This window comes from Pieris brassicae, chromosome 12 (genome assembly GCF_905147105.1).
Source record: "Pieris brassicae chromosome 12, ilPieBrab1.1, whole genome shotgun sequence".
In the NCBI taxonomy this organism is placed as follows: domain Eukaryota; kingdom Metazoa; phylum Arthropoda; class Insecta; order Lepidoptera; family Pieridae; genus Pieris; species Pieris brassicae.
In genome coordinates, this window is record NC_059676.1 from 7779117 (window position 1) to 7806593 (window position 27477).

The window sequence follows — 27477 nt, forward strand, 5'->3', positions numbered from 1 at the left end:
GAGTTTTGTATTTTTGATTGTTATATGTAACGTTGTCAGAATGTCTACAGATAAAAAATATATTATATAATATAATGAACATCTAAACGCAAAAGTAAGGTTTTCTCAAAAACAAGTAATTTCTCTAGGCAATACAAGAGGGCGCTATCAACAAACGTAGCAATAACTTAAATCCATAAAATACTAATCCATTATAATTTTATAGTGTACAATTAGGGCCGAGTCATTTTATAAATTATTCATTGGCTATAAGCAATAATTATTAATAGCGAGCGGTCGACACGATTCCTAATTTAAAATTGAAATAATTTAATAAAGCAAAAAGTACCGACCATTCTGAGTATTTTGTATGTAATTGTCTTTGCTGGCATTGTGAATGTGCGGAGCGTTGTACTAAAGTTAATTCAGCCTTGCTTAACTACTGGTCATATTTTACTATCGCACTGAACATTAGTTATGCAGTAATAGAAGGCTGCTACGGGCGCGTAACGGTCTTTGCCGTGCGTAAATCCGGTTTATAAAATATATTACGGTATATAAGAAAACACTTGATTTTATAATACTTTTAATTTAATATTTTTTTTAGTTGCCTTTTTTGTAAGCTGTATATTATAATATTTGGGCACGTAATATAAAAAAAAGGAATGTAAACATTATATTCAAACCGATTGGATTTTAATTATAATTGTTTCCAAACTTGTGTGATTATTTAAATTAAGTTTCATACTTACGTTTCAGTTACATAGTTATATATATATATATATATATATATATATATAATCGCTTTCAGATGATTTTTTTAATTGTTGACTTTGACAATTGACATAGATATTTATTATGACGGTTTGAGTATTATTATTTATTTCATTTAGCTAAGTTGAACTTAACTTACAAGAATGCAGTTAAAATACTTTTAAAAGTATATAAAATTTATGTAACAAAAAAGATAATTTAAACTTGATTTACATCTATCATTATACGTTAATAAGTGTTAGTATGTATTAATTTTCATATTTTGTGCATTTTGAAGTGAAAACTGAGGATATTTTAGATGGGTAAGATAGTTAAATCCAAAGATAATAATATAACATAACTAACTATATATAACTTATTCCTGTATTATAATAATAAATATTAATATATATTTTTCAGAGTAAGTTGTAAGAAATATCCATCACACTTTTTACATTTCTAAAAACTATTCAAACAACTTCCTACTTGTTGATGTGGGTGTATAATAATTATATTCCCCTTATGTGATCTAAAGGGCTTAGTTTAAAAAAATCTAAGTTATATCATTGTTTTAAATAATAATCATATTTAATGAAAAAATTTCTGGCTTGCTGATGATGATTATTTTATAATAAAAAAATACCAAAACATTGCAAATGAGGTGGTATTTTTTTATTTTGTGATGGTGAGGAGGTTAAGACTTGATACAATATATAGAAAGTTGTAGTAAGTCAGTATGTTTTAATGTATTGGAACATATATCTGACATTGTAAACAATATCTTTGTTTCAGATTCTCAAGAAATTAGAAATTATAGTCAACAAAGCAAACTTATATTATTTTTTTAAAGGAATATAAAAATGTGAAATTTAAACAAACATTCCTATTTTAAGGCCAGTATTCGTGAATTAAGTATATCAATATAGTATTATGAAGATAATGAAGGAGTATTTACTTTGTAAGTATTTTTAAACAAATCTGGATATTTTTAAATACTAGTATTACAAAATAAAAAAGGCCTGTTACTAAGGGATAATGTAGCATATTAATGATGGAAGAATAACATAATTTTTTAAATAGGCCAGTAGTTTTTGAGTTTATTCATTACAAATACAAATGTTTTGCCTTTATAACAGTATATTTTAGCTCTCTATTACTAAGAAAACAAATCAAACGAAGAAAAACCATTATTTGTATATTTAAATTAGTAACAGAAACATACTACACTATTCTATATAATTTATTGTATATTATTTTTTGCAGTTACAAATCTCTTAACTGATAACAACACTTAATGGTTTACATGGTAAGTACATTTCTTACTTTCTAATAGCACATGCCTTTCCCCTTCTTGTTTATATGATTTATCAAAATATGCTAAAATTAAAATACAGTACAAAGATTAATATCTCAAAATATTTACTTGTCTTTCTTTTATTTTAAATGTATACTTTCTAAGTGGTTTTTTTGCTGAAGAAGACAGAATTAGGCAATTAAATTGTAATATTAAACTCATAATGATATTCTTTTTATAACAGTGACTATATATTATTAAATATACACACACACATATATATATATTTAATTTTCCTAAGAAGTCCTCAGTTTTAATAACATAACTTTATTCATTGTATATTTCTTCTTGGCTAGTAAGTATTTTAGTAAGCAAATTAAAATTAGGGATTTTAACCATGTTTCTGTGATACTACATAACTCACCGGTTTTCTATATCATAGTCTAGTTATATTTATGTTGCTGTACTAATAACTTTTACATTAGATATTATGCAACTTAATTGAGGCTAACATCTTACTGATCAGCTGTGGCCTCACTGTAAGGTCATTGAGGGCAGTTTTTGAAACACCGTTATATTATTATATATTTATTAATAAATGTGTCGCGTAACTTTGTCAATTTTGGCGTGGTGAAAAGTTCTTGTGCTTATAGTAGGACATCCTTAAACAACTTCTTCAAGCATCCAGCTCCATCTGGTTAATCTATAAAATATCTATATTGATTTTCATTTTAAGCCATTATTTACTTCGGTCATTACACAACTTTATATCATTTAATATAAAAACCTAACTCCAGATTACTTAGACAGTGTCAATACTAAAGCGAGCATCAGGAAAGCTCTCAGCCAGTAGCAAGTAGTATTACGATGCAAAATTACTATTCTAAGACCTTGTAGCGATTTTTTTTCACTTCCATACGAAATTTCACAAAACACTCGTTAATTTTCTATGACGATTTGTAGTCAAGAGTGAGAAATGAGTTCGCCAATAAACTCGACAAGGCAGAAGGTGCTGATAACAATTTTCAGTTTACAGTTATATTTGAATTTATCCAATAATACATATAATTTCATATATTTTTACCAATGAATAGACCTGGTGAAAGATAACCCTAGCAAAAAATAGCTTTTCTTTGATCTAATCATGTTGTAGCTGATAACAATTCGTAGTCCGACGAATTGGGGAATCCAAAATTGTTGACGCCACGTTTGAGAAGTTGACGAGTTAAGAGAGCACTCTTGTAGAATTAATATCTATTAAAAACCTACGGAATCATCTATTTTTAAATTAGTTGCATCGTGTCCTTTTAAAGGCACAATCGTGATTAATGATTACGTGACCGACTTTGAGGTGAGAACGGACAGACAAAAACTAGTCGTTACCTTAGGTATCGTGCATACTGGGAGCAGAATTACATAAATCAGTGTTTTACAACGTGGGGCCCATGTCCCACTTGGGGATAATTTGATTGTTAAGTGCCTATCCTAAAATTTACTATAATTATTTGGAATTTGAATTAATTTTTTCCATTATGTAGTTTGGAAAGTTTACTTATTGTGTTTTGTTAACAAATTCCTAGTAATTTCTTCCTAAAACCTATCTAAGTTTCTTAAGTGACAATTAATTTTTCTATAATTATGTATGGCACAATCATGATTGAGAAACACTGAACTAAACAAAAAAATGATATATATATATCGCAATTTGGCTTGCCTAAAACTTAATAGATTCTCATAAAGTTAATATACCTTAAACTATGACAATATAATAAACATTATGTATCAGATTAAGATCTTTACAAATAAATTTTTAATTAATATTCAATTTCCAATCCAAACACTGTTGCCATGGTTACCTTTAAATTGTTACCATGGTAACGAACTTTAATCCGCGTTTTATAAGACCGTTCAACTGTGTTTAGATATCCGATAACAATGTACAGTTTTTTACGACATTAGAAATGATTTTATCACGTATCAAAAATATAGTTCAATAAAGAAATGTTCAGACATTTCGTATTATTATATCACTAAAGATATGTTAGTAGTATAAATATATATGCTTTAATTGTAAACTTATATGTGAAGGCAACCTTACAGTTAAGGTGTGCCCGCTCATCTGTCGACCTTCGTTTCAACTCTAATAGCATCTTGCTTGATTCCACACGGTTTCTATTGCACATTTTTATATTTACTTCCGCCTGTGATTTTACCTAAATAAAATAAATAATGTATTCCATTTAAATAACATTCTATTTTAGTCCATAACTGAAAGACTTATTTTAGTACCAACAAATACAAATAAATTAAAAATGAATTAACGTACACTTGTCTCCCTACATCTACCAACATAATTACAGTATTTTGAGTTATAAATAATGAAGTACATCTTATGCCATAGTGTGTTAATGCCTGTTACAGCTTTTATGTTTGACTTTGGTTGCGACTTTTGAGTTTGTAAATGTTTAGTTTTTTTTAATGATACGATCGAACTTTTACGTAATTTTTTTTTATTGTTGGTAAACGGGCAGGAAGCTCATGTGATGTTAAGTGATTCCAACGTTCGTGGACACTCAATGCCAGAAGGCTCTGAGTGCTTTGCCGGATTGGTACGCTCTTTTCTCGAAGCGCCCTAAGTCGAATTGGTAATACAGTAGCTGGTTTCACATCACTATGTGATGCCACCGCCACTGCGGTGCGCGGCAAAAACGAATAATAAGAATAATCGTGTACACTTATGAATATGAACAATATTAAAATAAAAGGAAGATCCAAATTTACATATTAAACCAATAAGGAAGTTTATACACAATTTTTCTGGCCTTGTCAGGGTCTCCAAATAAATTTGGGTAGTGAAAGCAAAATGCTAGGTTCCCACGGCGATCTCACAGACAAGGACAGCGATGTCCAATTTGTGCTCCCATTTGTCGCCTTTCTCTTCCAATCCTTGCGCTTGCGCAACCACCTCTCGCACTGAAAATGCGTAGGGATAAACCATAAACGCTTTAAATGGTGCACTAGAATATGTAGACGGAGTTTAGATAAGAAACAATATCTTATCATTATTGCTAAATTAAAACATAGTGGACCATTGTAGGAATTCTCGTATCTCAATATTTTATAGCCTAGCAAGTTTTGTATCATCTAAAAAAATTGATGCCGTAAATAATAGTAATAAAAGCCATTTATAGTATTGTCATTTGTTAACATAGCTTTTACACATTTAAAGAAAACACTTTTTTTTACCTTTGACCTCGCACGCTGTAAACCACGCGAAACGTCGGAAAATTTTAAAATTATGTAAAATAATTATTTTATAGTAATATAAGTTTATAATAATACATAGCTTCAATTCTGTAAAAAAGTATTTTCTTTAAAAGCCTTTTATTTCAAATACTTTACATTTACATACATTTATTTTTCTATAATCATTTCATTTCTAGATAACTGTGTTTCATATTGGCCTCCTCCAAATGCCACTATTTATGTCTGCACTGTGTCACTCTGCTATGTACCACCTGATGTTTTGTTTGTCCTTCTGAATTGTCTTCCCCTATTGCTCTTATCCTTGCCTTGGGCAAGCCTTCATTGTGACATCAGCAACCTTAGTTACTCTTCTTAATTCAGTTTTCTTTTTTTATCCATTCGTCTCTTCCCATACAATGTAGATTATAAATTATGTAAGTAGAATTGAATTATAGTCAATAACCGAACCATTTACTTTTTCCGTGATAATTCTGATATGACCAGTATTATTGCATATAAAAACTTATTAGATTAATATTCAATAACATATATATCTTTAACTGGTTTTGAGGAGGTTATGTAAAGTGATGCTACACATGGCTACCTCGTAATAAATAAGTCTAAGATTCGATTGAAATATTGGAATCGAACTGTTTAATAAATTTAGCGTGACGGAGATTTTATTAGTAGGTTCTTACCTTGATTTGAGAATTGTATGTTGAATGTTTTCTTACTCATATTAGTTCAAAATTCAAATTCAAAAATTCAAAATTCTTTATTTGTTCAGATATATGTACAATACAATTCATACAAATTAGTTACAAAATAAATCAGTGGCGCTACAAAATCAAATTCAAAATACCTTTATTCGGTTTAGTTGCGTCTTAGCGCATGCTTATGAATGTCAAAAAGGTTTATAAACATCGCGAAAGAGCAAGACTACGCCTTCCATTCCAAAACTATCAGGAAGCCTTGTTATGAGAAGAACGGGCAAGGAACTCAGCAAGTTTTACCCTCCCTCTACATTACTGGTTCAAAGGAAAATGTCATAAACCACAACGTCATTAAACGGTACATAAGTAGAAATAAGAAAAATGTGTGCGTGTACTAGTGTACACGTAAAAAGTGAAACTTCTTTATGATCTTATTTTTCAAAAAATATTCTACTATATGCAGAAATTGGTTAAATAAAGTTAAAATAGATAAAGTTTAACAAAAGGCTTTTATTATCATAACATGAATACAATTATTTCATTTTACCTTATTACAACTAAGATTATTACAGAATTTCATTAATTTTAATAGAATTATTACTATCATTCGTTATTATATATTTTTGTTATGGCTTCGAATCAACCGCGGTAGGGACATGAAAAAGATGGCGCGTAACGGAAAAATGTGACGGTAAATTTTTTACAACGCCGATAAAGAAGTTTCACTTCAAAAAATAAAAAATCTGTACAACCTTTCTAGGTTTGGGCCTCAGATTTCTATACCTATTTCATGATTATTTGTCAATAGCTAAGTAGGTGATCAGCCAACTGGGCCTGAAAGACGCCCTCGATTTTTTGGCTCTAAGGCAAAGTTCCTCACGTTCTTTTCCTTCATCTTACGCGCGTGTTAAATGCGCACATAGGCAGGAAGTCCATTGGTGCATAACCGGGTTCGAACCTACCACCTCAGGGATGAGAGTTGGACGCTGAAGCCACTAAACCAACACTGCTCTGCTGTATATTTTTTTAAAAACAAATACCATAAATCGCGAGCTGGTTTGAAACTTCCTGGCCAATAGCAATATTTACCGTACAGAGTACATTTTGAACCTTAACATCGCGTTGCAATGTGCGCTTAATTTTATATAATATGTAAACAACAGAGTGAAAAAAATATAAATAAAAGACCCACCTGCCGGGCAAGTAGTACGTGTAGAATAATTGTATTTACGCAATGAAGATGTTTGCGTTAAAAGTCATACACATAACTATTGTTAATATGATTAGCCTTCTCCTTCGCGTAATATTTTAAACGAAATAAATTTATTTAGAAAAACCTTGCAGTCTAATTAATTATAGTACAAAATTTATATTGAATCGAAACGACAATTAAAACAGACAACAATACTATATACGCAGAGAATGTGTGCAGTCCGTATTTATGACATTAAGGGTCTGTTTCACGATTTACGGATAAGTTCTACGTAAGTTCCAAATAAGCTATTTATTACTTATTGGTAGGATAAACGCTATTGTTGTTTCACGACTGTCACATAGCGTGATTCGTCACATAAAGTCCATCATAAGTTATGAGTCCGATGAAACGCGAAGTTTCTTATTCGGAACTTTTATCCTCCAAATGATTTATGTGTTGCATAGAGCTATTTGATACTTTATCCACACATTGTGAAACAGACCCTAAATCTCTGAAAGTGTTTAAAGAATATCTGTTTTTCTAATTGTTAACTATATTTATCACTGAAACTGGTTAATAATAATTATATAACAATTATCTATATATATTATATAATAACATATTTGTTGCAGGATGATTTCGAGGGCGCAGGGCTCAAATGCGACATGCTGCCCACTATGGAGGTAATGTAATTTATATGTATTAACACTATATTTTTTTATAAAAGTACAAATATGTTTTCTTCATAGCGTAAATATAATTTGTCGGAAAGAGAGAAAAGTTTAGTGAAAACAGTTGAACTCATTTTAATAAATAAATATTCCTAGTATAAGCTTCATAGATTAGTCATTGTTAGGTAAGTGCACCTTTTAGGTCTGGGCCTCAGATTTTTGTATTTGTTTCATGATCATTTGTCAATATAATAGTGAATAGATAAGCCTCATCCTGTACCTGACACACAGGCAACTCGGTTTCATCACGATTTAATACTTGAGCGAATCTTAATGCGCACTTAAACGGAAATACCAATGGTGCACAACCGTGGATTCAACCTACGATCTAAGGGATGAGAGTCCATTCCCATCCTAAGCTACCCAATATTATTTATCTATTTTTTATATATTTTTATCTTAACCCCAAGACGAAATTGCTTCGAACTTCGAACACTATAATGAACACGCGAACACGCTCGCTAAGTTGACTCGATATGAATCATGAACCATTGGCTTGTCACTTATCTGGTAGCCAATTTGCATTTGGCATATGTATCGGTATGACCCGTGTTAGGTTAGGTGAACGATTCTCAACCGTGAGGTTGTCTGTTTGGTACTGGTAGTAAGGAAGCCTGGTAACTCATATTACGTGTTGGACGTAAGACGTAGTGTTCCCAACGCACCAAGGGGCTGTTCGAAAATTTATTATTTGGTATTAGAATCTTTATGTATGTTTTGAAAATTAAATTGTATGAAGGTACCATTGTGAGGAATAAGTATACGAAGGAAGTCTGTCTATAATCTTTTGAAGACTTTTGCAGAACTCAAACCTCTGTCTATACACTGACCAATTAAATCTGAACTAATCTACGGAGAGTTAAAGATTGTTTAAATTTCTAATACAACATAATAAACTTTTTTCGATTGACATTGCATGGCATATACCATGCAATGTCAATCGAAAAAAGTAGATTGCAATAACCACTGAGTCTCTGAGTGTAAAAGTATTATAGCATATACGATTTCTACTTGTAATTGGAAACATCGGATGTTACGAAAGTAGCCGCACCCGCGACCCGCCTCTACTAGTCATGTCCCGTTATATCGATATTGTTCCTTGGGGTTTGGGGCGTATCTAAAAAAACGTGTGAGGTCGTATAACAAAAACCAACGTTTCGTTTGATTGTGATTGGTCCAATGGAAATACTGTCTGTGATTAGTCACTCTGACGACAATGGCGCGTTTCGTGTTTAGTTTTACAAACTGTTAACTCTTGTGAAATACCTATTTATATATTCAGCATACTGTGACTATCTTGATATAGTATAACTAGTATTTTAAACAGTAAGGTTTTAGGAAATTAGCTTCCGTCGTTGCAGGGTGTGCAGGTAATAGGCTCGACTATAAATTGTGACAGTTAAAATCATATTAATTTAATTCTACTTAGGGTCCTTCAAGCCAAGTGCGTAATAATAGTTATACGGCCGGCAACACACTCGCGAACCCTCTGGCATTGATAGTGTCCATGCGCGGCATCACTTAACATCAAGTAAGCCCGTTTGCCCTCTGTAATATGAAAAAGAAACTTATAATAAAGACAAACCTATGGACTATTAAATTTATTCAACATAAAGAATTTGACAGTGACAAACTAGTGATTCACATAAATTCGTTGTAGTTTCAGCATAGTCAATGCTACATGACACCACTTAGCTCAGTCCACGTTCGTTTCTTATATAGCACACACTTTTCATAGATATTAGCTGATACCAGGCTTTAAAATAATACTTCTGAAAGTTTCCAAAATCATTTATTCATTTTGGTAACACAATATACACTTATGACTATATTAAATGCTAAATGCTTCTTATGTTACATTTACTGCCAGTTCTCAAATAAATGGGCGTTAAACGGACGAGAAGAACTGGCAATAATTTAATTAATAGTTGTTATTTGTTCTACAAAATGTTTATAAGTAGTTGCAACCGTTACACCATGTTCCACATGATATCTTAGGTAATTAATAATAATAAAAAAACAAAGATGTGTCCTCTATCAGCAGTAGGCATGGTGAAATAGGTGCACGCACTTACATTCTCGTGGGAATAATACGCAAATACAAAGTCGAAATAACGAACATCACCGCATACACGAATTCAAGTCCGACCAGTCACCACAAGTAGCACCCGTTCACAAGTATGATTAAAGAACAGATAAAGCAATAAAAAAAATTGCCGCGTTATTGGATCTATGTATTTAAACAAAAATCAGTTACCATTTTAATATGTTAATCTGTGATAGGATTTTAATACTGTCATTCTATGATTCGAGTTTTTTATCGACATAATAATAAAATAATAAATAAAAAAGCGATCGTTTCTTGCAAACAACAAAGTAAACTTAATACTATTTATTACATATATTTTTTTGTAAGAAAAGTAAATTATACTAATTATTTTTCCTATTTTTTTATCGACTTAGCACACGACTATTCGCCAGTAGCGTGTATAGGACCGGCGGAGTGTGAAAATATGTTCTTTCACGCGTACAAAACATCGCGGACATAGCATGTAGCTGGACCCACCTATGCAGTATAACTAATAAAAAGGCATGATGAAAATCAAATATTCTTACTGTAAAAGTATCTTTTGCAAAGATTGTAATAAGATCTTTTATTATTGTAATGTTAGTCGGTCTTACGGTACACCGATAAAGTTTTAGCAAATTTATGTTCCAACGCATAAATTTCTCTTGTATTTTATGTAAATAATTAAACAAACTCAAGATAGTCTTATTACACCGATTTAATTAAAACATACAACGACGCCAGATACGATTTGGAATTGATTTACGTGTAACTACTGTCAAGGCGTGATTTTCTGGCTACAATTGTGCTGTGAAATTTCCGGGTTATACTTACTAATAGCTTATAAATTAGAAGTATTTAATGCTTTGTTTTTCTTTACTCACAGTGGTTGCCTGGAAGAGATCGCTCGAAAGCGATAAGGCCGCCAGTTGCCCTCCTTTTCAATTCATTATGTTCAATTTATTGTTTTATATTGTAATGTAACGAAGTGTTAATAAATAAATAAATATTGGTGGTGGTGCTGTGGTAGGAAATACCTAAAATCTGCGAAGCGAAATTATATTTGCAGTTACAGGGGCGAAGTTGTATATTTCACTATCACGTTGCAGTATTGACAAAACAGCAACATATTACGGAATATAGCAAAATAATTAATCTATGTTGCGAGGTGGTCGTGCTAAGTTAGTAAGCATGGTTATCCACCTCAAAGCTAACAAATACTATTTCTCGATTGGACTGAACACTTTCTGTCTCGTCGTTGTCGTTACTTATGACGAAGTTGACATAAACCTTTAAAGACAAATATGGAAAAGTATGCATTCGATAGTAAATTTAAACTTTATAACAATAACTAATTAAGCAGCGAGCAGTGTTGCCCTAGTTGCTTCAGCGTCATCCCTGAGATCGTAGGTTCTATCCCCGGCTGTGCAACAATGGTCTTTCTTTACTCGAACAGTGAAGGAAAACATCGTAAGAAAACCGCCTTGCCTTAGAACCAAGAGTTGACGGCGTGTGTCAGGCACTGGAGGCTGATCACGTACTTGCCTATTAGATTGCCAAACGATCTAAATCTGAAGCCACTAATTTATGTTTATTTAATAACTATAAGATACAAGTTAAATTTTGTTTTAAAAATATGTATTCTGTGGTCTCTTTCATACGTAGTAATATTAAAGCATTAGTCCCTAAGAAATTGAACATGCATTTACTTGACTGTTGTTTTATATTTTTATTGTTACATATGTAGAAGATAAAATAAATTGATTTCAAAACATCGCTACCACTGGAAGCCATACTCGTTACGTTCACAAGGCGTGGTCTGTGATCACGAAACTTACGCAAGGCTCATCTTCAATGCCTGGGAGTGGGACCACTCACGAGTTTTTGTTTACTTGTACTAGGTCGTCGGTTCGATTCACTTTATTTTAACAGTTATTTCTAGATTATATAGGGTAACGTCTTCGGCGACCCAGTTTCTATATAGGTTCAGGTCTAAGGCAAACAATGCTTTGAATTCTGTGATGTATGTTATGGTTGGTTGTTTTCTTAATAATTTTCACAGATAACATATACAATAGTCATCAAAGCTTTCGTGTCATTTATTAGTACATAGTAGATACGGCGAGTTTTAAGTGGTGAATGAAACTTATCACATGTAAACAATATTCATATAATCGCTATAGTATAATAATCGCCATTGATGATATAAATAAGTGATCGTATCGCAAAAAAATGTGCCATTTTATTAAAAAAACCAAACCATTTTAGTAATAAATTATACAATTAGGTATGAAATACAGCAGAGACCGTGTCTGGAGTCTGGAGAGTATATATATAAGAATTTTTGTTCATCTTTGTTTATATATATATATATATATATATATATCTATAAATAATATATAATAATCGTATTTAAGTCACGGTTTCAAATGTTCAGATTTCAAACGCTTTTCTAAATACTACATAATTTTTTTACTTTAAAAAAATCATCGATGGGTGATGTTCATAATATTTTAGCTTTTAATTGTTGCAGGCGTGCACTCCACCCATACAGCTGGAACCTGTTGATCTCAGTCTAAAGCGGGCCACGACGCCACGTCGCCGAACTAGACCATGTAAGTTATATTGTATATACCTTTACTTACATATGTTTAAATTGAACATGTTTATATTATTAGTGAAAATATCCATATTTGTTGATTGGATCATATTGAAGAGACTTATTACCAGTACCAGTAGCTTCAGTGTATTACACTCGTCCATTGTCGTAGGTTCGAACCTTGGATGTACACCAAAGTACTTTCTATGTGCCTTCTATATATATATTTAAAACTCTGTGAGGAAACCGGCATGGTTCTAAAATCTCGACGGCTTGTCTATTAGAAAAAAAAACAAAAGATCACGAATCAGAAAAAGAAATCTGTCTGTGAAAAAAATATTTTTTTCATTCATTTCAACTTGTATGAAAGAAATATATGTATATAATATTATTTTTGAAATGAATGTATTAATCCACGTATGCCACGTGAACTAATAGTTCTTTGCAATATACATCACAGGGCGGGTTAGTTAGTCATAAATTATGTAAAAGTAAACAAAAACCTCGACATTACGATACCGGAATATAATGACCTAGACATTTTATAGCTAGCCCGGATTTACTGTATCCGTGATATTGTGAAATCCAAATTTCTTTGGACCTGGGATCCTTAAGATGACTTAAGATGTTACAAGCCTAAAGAAAACAACACAAGTTGAAGTGTTTACTCATACTTCACAGATTACTATTTTATCGTAAGAGTATAGATAATATTACCTGTATACGTATGAATTCGTTTCCATAACAAAAACAGGATAAATTGTACTTACGATATTAAGATTTTAGCACAATAGACTTTAATTTTTTATGACAACTTTAAACAAAATAGGTCTCTCTTATACTGCACAGATTACTATTTTATCGTATCTAGAGTATATATAATATCTCCTGTATACAATGTGCAATATATGATGTAATACAATGTCCGAATTCCGTTCGATAACACTGTAAATTGTACTTATGATATTAAGATTTTAGAAAAATAGTACTTTTTTATATAATTTTTTTACAAAATAGATTTTACTGCACAGATTACTATTTTCTCGTATGTAGAGTACAGATAATATTGTACAGGTGTCCGAATTCGCCGTTATTCGTGCAAAATGTGGTTCAAAACCGTTTATAGGCATTTACATATTTAATAGATACGACATTGCGTAACTATCGCTTTAATTAAACCAAAGAGGATCTAGTGAAAGGGCTATTCGTGTAGGGTTGTCACGCAATATTTATTGCTATAAGTTTGAGATAAAAATCGAAATTTATGACGGTAGAAAACCTTTTTCTTTAATATAGGATTATTTTTAGTTTATTTCGATATTTTCAGACAATATTTAGTAATTATCAATAAATAATCCACCCATCTGATGTACATAAAAAAAAATTGACTCGTTCATTGTGATTTCAAAAAAAGTTTTATAAAATGAACATTTTTAATATTGAGCTGTGTTGGCCTAGTGGCTTCAGCATGCGACTCTCATCGACCTAAGGTCGTAGGTTAGATCTCCGGCTGTGCACCAATGGGCTTTCTTTCTATGTGTACATTTAACATTCGATCGTTGTGAGGAAACCGGCTTGCCTTACACCCAAAACGGCGTGTGTTAGGCACAAAAGGATCAACTTTTTGGCTTTTAGATTCACAGAAGATCACGAAATAGTTACAGAAATCTGGGACCCAGACCTAAAAATGCTGTCGCACCGCTAATTTATTTATTATATTTTTTAATTATAATATTGAACGTTGAAAAATTAGAAGTGCCAACCCTGATGCATGCTGCAGATAGATTTACGGATAGAGCATTTATGGAAATGGCCGGTTTCCCAATTTGTATTGTCTCGCTTTGTGATGTCGCGATAGTGCGTATAGGAGTATTCTCACGATGTTGTTACAAGGATTTGGCTCGGTATTTTAGGATACCTTTCTCTTCTCATATTAACATATCCTTGAATATTGATGATGCTTCAATTTCAATAGCTTCTGAAAGACCTAACGGAATTTATTATTTATTTATTTACACATCGATGCAAAAAATACTTTACAAATAAAAAAATTCAACAAAATGAGGTCAGCTTGCGGCCTTATCGCTTTCCAGTGATCTCCTTCAGGCAACCACTGTGAGTATTTCTTAAATTAAATCTCACTCCATACATTAGTAAATATGCTATCAATAGCATAATTATGAGAGCTACGTTCCATATTTAATATTGATTGTCCCTAGATTTTACTGAAAAATTGAGATCTATATGAGTGCCATGTTCTGAGTTCACTTACACACAAAATGACTTTTGCTTCAGACAAGTTCCTTTTTCTTATACACATACAATGTCCAAACAAAACAATGTACAAATACATACTTATGTCCGTACCCCGATAAAGGGCTTCTCCAGGCCCTTTCATTCTGCCCTCATTCGCCCTATTCTTATTTTAGTTTTCCTTATCTGGGTGTTATCCAAGTTCAATGTTTGTTTTCGGAACCTCAATGTGCTTAAAGATAAAACTGCTTACGACTTCGGAAGTGGCTCGAGTTGGTTCGTGTAATACGGCGAGTTATCAATTTTTTTGGACTTGTCTGGACACGCTGTCACGCCATGTCCCTATAACTGTCAAGAACCATTTGAATCACAGTTTTATGTGTTTCAATAGCTACAATTATATGTGTTTATCATCGTTCACTCCACAGGCTTTCCCTGTCCGGCGCTGTCTCAAATCAGCAGTTGTCCGGTTTATAGGTCTTTTGACTTGTCCTCAGCCAAAATCATGTATCCGCCTACATTGGGTATCCAGTCGACAATTTAACTGATTTTCCGCTTTTCCAGTAACATAGATTGTTCTTAAACAAGATTTACTGTTGCACTTGACTGTACGCCTGTTAACAAGGCATCCTAAGGGTCTATATCTCTAAACAAAGAATATCTACTATATGTTGTAGTCATTACAATGTAATATGAAACAGTGATAATTGTTTTGAGTTTTTAAGTACTTGAGTTAAATATAGCTTATATATAATTATGTCCTAAGAAAACTTTAAACGCATTGTGCGAAAAAATCGCATTCTATGTTTTATTATCTATATATATAAATTAATCCCTATTCCCTTGCTCATGGCGTCACGCGTGAACCAGCCGTTTGCTACTGATTGCGCTAAATCTTTTTTTGTTGTGTTTGTTATTGTCACAAGAAGGTTCTTATCAAAGAAAAAAATATGGCGTTTAACATAACATTGACAATGCGTGCTGCAAATACCGTAAAAGAGGTTATAAGAATAAAGAATATCGTTTAAAATAAATGCTTCGATCGGAGTTATTATATTGATAAAATAAAGTCGCTAATTGGTTGTCACATTAATCTTGGAAATCCATGTTTTTCACATGGCCAGTTATATGTCGGAACACCAACAAAACTATTTATATACGCGCCAGAAAAACAAACAAAGAATGTTGTATATCATAAAGTATTTTTAGTTAATTATACCAATTCGAAATAAATATTCATAGTTAAGACAGGACGACGTCTGTCGGGTCCGCTAGTTATTAATAATTATTTTATCTGAATCTAAATCTGACTGAATCGTTATCAAAAATTCTTTGAACTTTGACCGAGCGTAATTCAATTTCCAAAACTTATTTGTTTATTTTTTAATAATAAGTAAAATAACATAGGTAGGTACTATACAAGAAAAGCAATTATGCTTACTAAAGATATAGCCAAAGATGGAATACACTACAAAAAGTTTCAAACATTTACAAGGGGGATGAATAAAAAATATTAAATATATATATATATATATATATAAATAAAAATATATATTAATCAATGCGAGATTACGCATCAGTGAATACAGTAACCAACTCTGTCCGATGGTTGATTTATAAGCTCTTGCGCAAGAGCCTAAACCTCGTTAAGCGAACACGGTAGAAAGCTCTAGTTAACACGACGAGAATCGAATCTACTTCCGTATTCACTACCTCAATGCAGTTGGATGTCTGATAGTATGAAATAAGTATTTTAGGATCTCCACCATTGAGTTATGGAATACGCTCCTCGATTCCATACCATTGGCTTTTAAAAGCCTTCTACATATCCTTCTCTTAATATCCTTCCCATATATTTAATCTTTTTTTTTTGGAATTGTATATATTTTTTTAATGTATTTTAGAACCATCGTGATTCATGTCTCTTTAGATTAGCTTTTCGTTTTTTCCTTTATAAATAAATAATATGAATTTGTTTGTTGCATTTGCACTTTACCCTTGTATTGCTTGTTTTCTTTTTGCCCTGCTTGCGATAAGGCCGTCCGTTGCCTCCTTTATTCATATTATCTGGATGTATATGTACCAAATTATGTATTAAGCAGTGTTGGCCTAATGGCTTCAGCGTGCGACTCTCATCCCTGAGGCCGTAGGTTCGATCCCCGGCTGTGCACCAATGGATTTTCTCTCTATGTGCGCATTTAACATTAGCTCGAACGGTGAAGGAAAACATCGTGACGAAACCGGCTTACCTTAGACCTTGCCTTAGAAAAGGTTGTAGCTTAATTGTTTTTTTATATATATATATTTACCAAATATTTAATGCAACAAAGTGTTCATCAATAAAAGGGATTTCCCTTAAAGATATATAATATATATAGCAGTGTTGGGTTAGTGGCTTCAGTGTGCGACTCTCATCACTGATATACGTTCGATCCCCGGCTGTGCACCAATGGAGTTTCGTTATATGTGCGCATTTAACAGTTGCTGGAACAGTGAAAGAAAATATCGAGAGGCGTGTGTCTGGCACAGGAGGCTGATCACCTACTTGCCTATCATTTACAAATGATCACGAAATATTTACAGAAATCTTAGGTACGTGCGCACAATACGTGAGCGTAAAACCAATCGTTATTTTCATAAGCTTTTAATGCGGAATGCAATAAAAGCTTATTAAAATATAAAAATGTTATACTAATAGGTTTTACTCATTTAAATAATTTTTTTTATTAAATATACGAATAATTTGTTTAAAACAAACGAATATAATTTGATTGCAAATTAATGGGTGATTATGATTTTTAATAGTGTTTAAAGTGTGAAGAAGGGAATCTTGATCACGGTCAAAACGACCGTTTTGAATTGAGGTAATGGTCGCATGTTACAAACTTATAGCGATTCTTATACATTCACATTTATTCTTTTTCATGTCTCCTTTTTTTCTTTTTCTTTTGTTTCCATATTGGCAAAATAATTTTTGCTCTTGTTGCGCTCACCTTTTCTATTTTTTTCTCTCACAGTGGTTGCCTGGAAGAGATCGCTCGAAAGCGATTATGATTATTTTAACTGTATTTCTGTATTACTGAACATCAACGCCAACTTTAAATAACACTTGTGCACGTGAACCCCCCGGGTCAAGAGGAACCGGGAATTCAAAGGGAACAAAATCAAAGTTGTATGAAAGACTCTTATATATGAACCGTTTATTATTTTCCGCCTACTTTGCGGCCGCGCCAACTGTTGTGCTTAAAACAATTAGATTTTGTATAAATGTTTACTAAGAAGTTTTGCGCACGCTTGTCACTTAACCCACAATCGATAAAGAGGTCGATTAAGTTAAGCGATCGTTATATTTAACTGGATTCTCGTGTTAATACAATTACTGGTAATGCGATGGTCAAGTATAATGAATACTGGTGTCCTAGTTCACGGAGCATTTGTCTGCTTTTTAACTATGTTCGTTTGTGGTTAAAATCATTGGTTTTAAGTAACCTTACTTTATATAATAATAATAATAAGCCGTTACTCACACTTAATTCAGACGATATACTTTTTATTTTTGTATCTACTTAAAAACATGACATACAAAATTATAAGCTTTGTAAAAAATATGTGAACACGTTACAAATGTAGAAGTATCCTTTCACAGATTAGATTTTATAAAAGTATGAATGAATGAAAAAATAAAAAATGTGTGCGTGAACTAGTTTAGTATTAGTATTTTTCGAAAAAATGACCTATAGAAATTCTTTAAATAAAGTTAAATTAGATAAAGTTTAACAAATGGCTTTTATTATCATAGACATGAATTCAAATAATATAATTATTTCATTTTACCTTATTACTACTATGATTACAGAGTTTCATTAAGAATGATTACTATCATTGTTATCGTTATTATATTTTTTTGTTATTAATGGCTTAATGGGCACGAAAATGTAAACAGCAATTTATAGTACATACACAAAAAAAAAACAATTACAACAACGATTTTGAAAGGCGCTCGAAAGCAGTAGGTGAGCACAAAAACCTACACTAACTCATACGAAATAAAAGGTATTTATTATTATAAGTCTATACTTTTCCCACCATAAACTAGCTGCCCATTCTCGTCGGCCCATCGCTCTTTTGGTCTGCCCTTATTTCATTGTCCTTTTGGGCCATTCCATTCGGTAACTCATTTTTTATCTCCATCTGACATATCTGCACATGATACGTGCGCTGCTCATCTCCGTTTGTCTAAACCTAATCCCTCATCAAGTTTCTATTCGCTTTTGAAATCTAAACAATAACTCCCGAATGTCAAAAACCCGTATATTTTAACATGGATCTGTAAGCCCTCAGAAAATGTCTATTAGTTGTTGAATTCTAAACGCTATAAGAAATCAAACCTTTCGTGTTTAGGCATACGAAAATCAAGGGAACTACTTAGTATAATAGTTTACTTAATAAACAGGAAGAGGCGCGGCATTACGTTATATTTAACGTAAATTATTGTGGAAATCGCCGGTGTTAATTACATATTAGAGAAGCATTTCCTCAAATTAGGGAACACGATCATTAAACGAATGCTCGAACCCTTATTCTATTAAATATTAGTTATTTATTTCTATTCACGTAATTTTTGAAGTGAAACTTGTATATCGGCGTTGGAAAAAAAATTGCCGTCTCATTTTTCTGTTACGCGTCACATATTTCCGTTACGCGCCATCACTTTCTTGTTCCTACCACGATTGATTTGAAGAGTACATTCTCCAGCGGAGTAGGGCTAGCGTGTCGTTTAAGCGGACTTACTCCCACCACTAGACTTGACCGTTTTCTATTGCAAGTGATCTTAAGTGATCAGCAAAATCAAAGGGTTTATTTTAATTGTAATTTCAGTGTATTTCTAAAAAAAGTTAGTTATTATATCTCTTATTCTAATACTTGGGTGTTATCGTGGTATTTATTTTTCTAAGTTATTTAAAATTATGATAATGATATTTGTTTTGAAATTTAACTTCTTTATCGGCGTTGGAAAAAATTTACCGTCACATTTTTCCGTTACGCGCTATCTTTTTCTGGTCCGTACCACGGTTGATTCGAAGCGATTCGAAGCCATTAATAACAAAAATATATAATAACGATAACAATGATATTGTAATAACTCTATTACAATTAATCATATTCTGTAAATATTCATAGTAATAAGGTAAAATGAAATAATTGTATTATTTGTCTTCATGTCTATGATAATAAAAGCCTTTTGTTAAACTTTGTCTAATTTTACTTTATTTAACCAATTTCTGTAAAGTTGCATATCGTAGATCATTTTTCGAAACATAAGGTCATAAAGAAGTTTCACTTACGTGTGTACACTTGTACATACTACATACACAATTTTTAATAGAGCTGAAGGCTAACGGACAGTCAATGCCAGAGGGCTTGCGAGTTCGTTGTCGGCGTTTTAAGAATTGTTAGCCTATTCTAATATCTACTGTGCTAATGGATTTTTTTTGTATTATATGGTACAGGAACTCTGTAAAGCATTTATTACAACGGTACTCAGAGCTATATATATATGCATCTGTTTAATTGTCTGATTGTTTATTAATAGTAATAATATTAATAGTTGTATATTAAGAACCAACAATCGATCAATCTTGACGATTACGGTCTCGCCTGTGCCTACGACGAATCATATCATACTTCGGCTATACAATGCTCAGAGTCGATTTGGAGAAACTGTTCGTGGTTTGTATCACATAAGGCAAAAGGTGCTGGAGCCATAGTCCATGTGTCCTTGCAGCTACCGACTAATGAGGAATATTGAGAATGGCGCTACTAATGGGTGATTAGTCAACGACTGATTTAAGAAGCGATTAATTTGAGGGTTGTAAAGCACTCTGTTAAACTGGTTTAAATGTTTATTAAATTAATACTTAATGAACGACTTTGTATACGGCTGAATATACATAACAGTCTCATTAGTTAGGGCTACGGAATGAGATGTTCAGCAATATTTGTGAAGTAACGTAAATTCGTTAAGAAATAGGTGTCATTCGCTTATATAATTCAAACGGCTAATTATTTGCTGCGCGTGCGGGTTTCACTGTTTTGTAAGGATGTCATTGTCATAAGCGGAGCGAGAGAGATTTGCTTATAAGCTTTTTGTGTGGGTTTTTACAAGTTTACTAGATAATGTAATGAGAAAACAGCAAATATTTTAACCTTAGCTAAACGTTAAAAATAAGTCTTATCCACATACCTACTGTTATAAATGTACAGGAAATTACGCCTCCTATATTGTATATGTAAAGTTATTATTTATGTAAAAAAGAGTGCAATTTTCAACCCACATCAATTATCATAGGATAATTTGTTGTCTGGACACAAACCAGGTCTTTTCTCTTGGAATTAGCATTTTATACGAAACAGAGATGAAAAAGAAGATAACCCAACATGTAATTAATAAAAACCCAAGGTAAGCTCAGCATCTTGCTTGTCCGTTGAATGTCCATTTGTAAACCTCGCGCTGGGGGACTTTTCTAAGTGACGCGGGGAGTGTGGGAGTCGGTACCTCCCATACCGACTCCAATAAACTAAAACCAACATCACGAACAGCTCCCTATAGACGAAAGGCAGGGGAACAGTTCACCTCCAAGCCTAAGAAGGATGCCTAGAGCGATCCCTCTAGGCCTTTTTATGACTTAGATATAGCTATATATATTGTAGTTGTTAATATATGTTTTCGTTTAATCGATATGGATCCACGGAGGTTTATAAATATAGTATTACAGTAATAGCAAAATGGTCTATTGCATTTAAAATTACGTAAAAGTAATATCTTGGTGTAATTACAGGGCAGTAAACAATATTAATAAATATTCAATGACCGTTCGAAGAATATAAAATTGCCCTATTATGTTGGCCTGTGCCGCGCACGATACTGCTTTAATTTGCTTAAGATATCATTTTTATAACGATCCTTTATAATAATCCTTGTAATATTGCAAATATTTAACTGAAACGCGATATTTTTTAATATGAATAATTACTCTTTAATTTAAGTTCTTAATAGCAGCTATTAATCTAATTTATCACATTAATTTGGATCATTTTTGATTAAATATTTTTTAAGAATTTATAGTTTAGTAATTGTTGGGTCGATACTCATCGTTCGATGTTTTTATATGAATAGGAGTAAACAACGAGTTTTCAATAATTACACCGTTTCTATGTTACGAAATTAGCAAAAAGTTTTCTATCAATGTGTTAAAAAGTTTTTTAAAAGCTAATTTAATTATCAATTAGAATACTTACATATACTTAGTCTGGCCATGAATACTGTTACAAATGAAATTTAACAAAATATTACATTTGAATTTCGAATCTGTCATTTTTATATCATGTTCATTGGGTTTTCTCATTTTGGCGCCAATACATTGAACAATATTTTGCGATATTAAGCTAAAACTTAAAATTATATATAATAAAAAAAATATTAAAAGATTTAGCCAAAGATTACATCGTATTTACAAAAAGGTTCAAACACGTACAAAAAGAAAAAAATATTAAATATTATAAAATACATTTAACTAAGTACTTAATACCTTGAAAGAAAAATACCTAACTTGGCTGTGATGTGTGATGGTGTAAAAATGAGGGTATACAAGGAAGGGTGTGAACGTCGGAGAGGTTCGTGATTCAGGTGATTTTGAGCTATGAATATTCTTAAGCATATTACGCCATAGCTTAAGCAAGTAAAGGCTAAAATAGTGGTCGTTGTATGTCCTGCGTTATACAAAGCTGAATTTGGAGATGATTTAACTTTTTTTATTATAATTACTCCCCTAGGACACTGTAGAAACAATGATAAACCTTAATTTGGATGCTTGGTGCGACCTTCGAGGGCCCAATTTAAGCATTTGAGTGGAGGCCTTATCGTCCCCACGTATGACCGGTATAATTCAGGAGATTTGCGTTTAATTGCTTTAAAAGAATATCGTTGATGAAGAAATCGATAGATACGATAATATAGATATTATAATAGGGGATATGTATACGTAGTGTACAAGAATCTCCTTGCTGAGAGAACCCCTATCTGAGTCCACCATGAACCACCCGTATCACCTCCACAACTAAGCGTTTTTGAGGCATTTTTTGCCGCGCACCCCCGCTATGTGGAACTTACTTTCAACGCACTCGCCCTCTGGCCTTTGGAGTGTCACTTAACATCAGGTGAGCCTTACATCCTTCCATCCTTTCCCTTTCACTCTGTTCTATGAAAAAATATATTATTGACAACTTATGAATTTTCGCTTTCTCCACTGCTGTATCCTACTCCTTATGAGCCGGATTAAGTTATAAATAACCAGCAAGTGACAGCAACAAGCATTCGCCGAGCATATTGTTAGCTTTTATGAAATCTAGATCAGATCGCTGTTATAATTGGAATTACATACAAAGTTGCATATACTATTAACCGTGCTCTGGAAACAGTCCCCTGCTGCGTTAGTCTAAAATAAACTATGTTAACGGTTGACTATTATATCTAGTTGATGTTAAGGTCAACTTATAGATTTGCACCTTATGTTTAAACAGACTTTTTACTTATGAACCTAGGCAGTGTTGGCCTAGCTTCAGCGTGCGACTTATCCCTGAGGTCGTAGCTTCAATCCCCGGCTGTGCATCAATGGTCTTTCCGGCTATGTTCGCATTCAACATTCGCTCGAATGGGGTAAAAAACATCGTGAGGAAATCGTCTTGTCTTAGACCTAAAAAGTCTACGGCTTGTGTCAGGCACAGGTACTTGAAAGAAAACACTTTTTCACCGAATTAAAGCTATTTGTATTATTATAAACTTATAATTATTTTACATAAATTTAAATTTTACTTATTTTTTAGGTTTTTACTTATTTTATAGTCACCGTGACCACGCACGCTGTAAAGCACGCGAAACGTCGGATAAATTTAAAATTATGTAAAATAATTATAAGTTTATAATAATACAAATAGCTTTAATCCGGTTAAAAAGTGTTTTCTTTCAATGTGTAAAAGCTATGTTAACAAAAGACAATACATGTACTACCTACTAGCCTATTAGATTAACAAATGACCACATACCTAAAGGTTATAGCGCCATTGATTTATTTATTAGGGTAATGAAAAGGTGACCCTATCCAGGCTGACACAACATAGTTAATTAGTACCGGGAACCCTAGTAGAAAGTAAAAGGTTTTGGATATATGTATGTGATTTTAAAAGAGAATTTGGAATTTACCCCATTTATTTGTTCAGAAAACTATTATGTCCCACAACAATCTTTAAAGAAACATTTAAGTATAAATTAATTTCAATAATATATAAAACGTAAAATAGAACAATTGTTGTCAACATATTTTTGTTTGAAACTGGCTGGTCCTGCAAGCTTGGCCATAATATATTTTTTTACTATGCCTCTATTTTCAATGACTACCATTTTTCTATGCTATCACATGAAATCAAAACCTATGTACGAAATAAACCTAAACTTATAATTGTTTTTTTGCCAATTTTCATCAGCGTTTAAGTTAATAACTAAAAAAAACCCGATTTAGTCCAGCTTCGAGCTTCGCGTTTAGCAACATATTTTGCGATATTTTTTGTCTATATAGACTATTTGACCAGACATACGTAATCCTCTCTTAACTATTGAAATTGAAATGGTTTAATTAATAAAAATGATTATTAAAAACATTGTGTTTATTATTGTAATGCTCTACGATACTTGAAGAAATAACACTTAGGTGGTTTGGCCAAGTAGAACGGATGATTCCAGATCAAGTAGGATATACAAAGCAACCGTGAATGTTGAAGTCTTACTTGGACCAATCCAGGAGGGATTAAAGAAGGAACAAGTTAAGAGTACCTATAACCGACTAGCATGAATGTCATGAAAGTGGATGAAGCGAGAGTGGCATGTCTGGACTGTCCCAAATGAAGGATCGTGGTCTCTTCGGGAAAAGGGCACGATAATGTAAATAAAATAAAAACAATAAATTTAATAATTATTTTGTATAATATTAAATCTTCTCCTTTAAAAATCGTTTCTTGGGTTTAAGTTTGTATGGACTGTCGCATGTCTCTTGAGGCATTAACTCACGGCGGACATAATATATTGCAACTACCATTCGTAGATAATTTGATTGTGGTCTATTGATAATATGTTTGGTACAAACTATAGCGATTTAATTAAAATGGCCGAACATTTAGAAGTTGTAATAAACCAATAGATATGCAATAAGTAAATATGAGCAATCGCTGGTGGCTTCAGCGTGTGGCTCTCGTATTAGAAGTGTAGATCTCCATCTCGCTCATACGGTAAGGAAACCGGCATGCCTTAAACCTGAAATGTCTACGGCGTGGAGGCACAGAAGACTGATCACTTACGTATTAATAAAAATGTGTGCGTGTACTAGTGTACACGTAAGAAGTGAAACGTCTTTATGATCTTATTTTTCAAAAAATGATCTACTATGTGCAGAAATTGTTTAAATAAAGTTAAAATGGATAAAGTTTAACAAAAGGCTTTTCTTATCATTGACATCAATACAAATAATACAATTATTTCATTTTACCTTATTACTACTAAGATTATTACAAAATTTCATTAATTGTAATAGAATAATTACTATCATTGTTATCGTTATTATATATTTTGTTATAAATGGTATCGAATCAACCGTAGTAGGGCCAAGAAAAAAAATCGCGCGTAACGGAAAAATGTGACGCGTAACCGAAAAATGTGACGGCATTTTTTTACTACGCCGATAAAGAAGTTTCACTTCAAAAAGAAAATATCGCGAAACCGATACAGAAACGTGAGGCCCAGACCTAAAAGGTTGTTGCGCCACTGGTTATTATATAATAATTTATTATATGATCAGCTTTCTGTGCCTCACACAGGCCGTAGACTTTTGAGGGTTTAGAGGCATGGCGGTTTGCATTTATAGTAATGTCTAAACTGTCACTGAGTCTTAGACTTCAAATTCGCTTGCCATTAAAGAAGGTGTCTCAGTGCACAGGCGTTTTTAGATTTACGTTAGTGGCTGGTATATAGTACCGGTGACCTCAGAGCTGGAGCTTTCCTCGCTCAACGAATAAGTATCGTAACGCAGCGAGGAAAGGCTGCCAGCAGGTGCCAGGGAAATTTTTAAATTTGTTTTAGTATTTTATTTATATTTAATTATTATTATTAATGAGATAAACATATTTTGTTCTAATTTAAATAAGTAGTTCGTACGCATTCTACCAAATAAAACACGTCAGCTGTATAATAATTATAAAAGTCTTTCGTTAAGGATTATCTTAAGAGATTAATCGGGATTTTTAACTTATTCAAAATTTTCGTCTAGTATTAAAGTATGTTTACTATTCTAACCTTTGATGCTTTTACCCTTTGTCTACTGATCTAAATTCCCAAAAACTTTTTGACTTTTTCGACATTTACTTTTTTTTATAATTAAACCCAAAATCTTTCAGTAAGAATAACTTCAAATTGTTTTTAAATCAGTGAGCAAAGGGAACACACCTGATGTTAAGCGATAATGCCGTAAATTGGCACTCGCATTTCCAGCGGGCTGGCCAGTGCGTTGCCAGCCTTTAAATTAAACATAAATTTTGTAAAATGTTTTTCGAAGTTACCTAGCTTTTTACTTGGACCAAAATATCTAGATAGTGTTAAAAGGTATTTAACTTAGACTAGTCTAGTCTAAAATCAAGATTATTATCTAGGCTGTAAAGTAAAGCCAATTTGTTGTTTAAGATAATATAAAATTTAATACTGTTTAGAAAGAGCTTTCTCCTTATAGTTTCTATGTATTACTATATATAGAAATTAGATTAGTTTATTTTTTATACATACTGAAATGCTGTGACCACTGTTAGCCTAGTTTTGTTCGAGTCCTGAAAATAATTGTAACACTATTCGTATTAATGTACATACAGTGAATTCAAAAACAATAATACAAAATTCTAACAGTAAAAGAAATATATTAAGCCAAACTGACATATAATTTTAATAAAATATTAACCGAAGCATCATATCGCATCCATTTTCTTGATCATTTTTATATTGTCCGCCTTGACTGACAAATGTGGTAGATTTTTGGATTTGAGATTTACCGGTTTTCTCACAATGTTTTCCTACGCACTTACCGTTAGTTAGCACGGCCGGGGATCGAACCTAAGACCTACGGTTGTGAGTCGCAAGCTGAAGCCACTAGGTCAATAAGCCATGACATAATTGTTGCTTATTAAACATATGTTTTACAATAAAAATCTTTTTTATAAGTTATGCAGTATCTACATGTATGGTAGTAAAACTATATACAAATACATAAGTAATGTATAATATCTTGTCCATAGATGGCGTTATTAGTCTTTTAAAACGCGCAATCGTTTTATACGGATCGAAACTATATATCAGGCCTCCTGCTTTAAAAGACAAACAAACAAACTCACTAATAATACTAGCTATGCCCGCGACTTTGTTTGCGAATTTTTGACTACCTCTTAGACGTTTGTTCTTTTAGAGGTTATTTATAGATATGTAATATCATATACTATTAATATACAGTTGTCTAATTTCCGTCTTCCTGATATAAAAGAGGTTTGTTAATAAGAAAAA

General features: G+C 32.4%; 1 protein-coding gene across 3 annotated transcripts in view; it reads left to right on the plus strand.

The window, feature by feature from the left end:
• The first annotated feature begins 479 nt into the window (after nt 1–479).
• Nucleotides 480–27477, plus strand: part of LOC123717255 (Krueppel-like factor 3) — a 31109-nt gene continuing 4111 nt past the window's right edge. Inside the window, exons 1-6 of one of the 3 annotated variants that reach the window (XM_045673150.1) lie at nt 480–532; nt 1031–1055; nt 1525–1690; nt 1996–2038; nt 7813–7863; nt 12513–12594. In XM_045673150.1, coding sequence (XP_045529106.1) covers nt 2027–2038; nt 7813–7863; nt 12513–12594 — 145 coding nt within the window. In that variant the 5' untranslated portion in view covers nt 480–532; nt 1031–1055; nt 1525–1690; nt 1996–2026. Of the gene's footprint in view, nt 533–975; nt 1056–1524; nt 1691–1995; nt 2039–7812; nt 7864–12512; nt 12595–27477 lie in introns of those variants that run through there. The other 2 variants (XM_045673152.1, XM_045673151.1) reach the window with 2 other exon arrangements.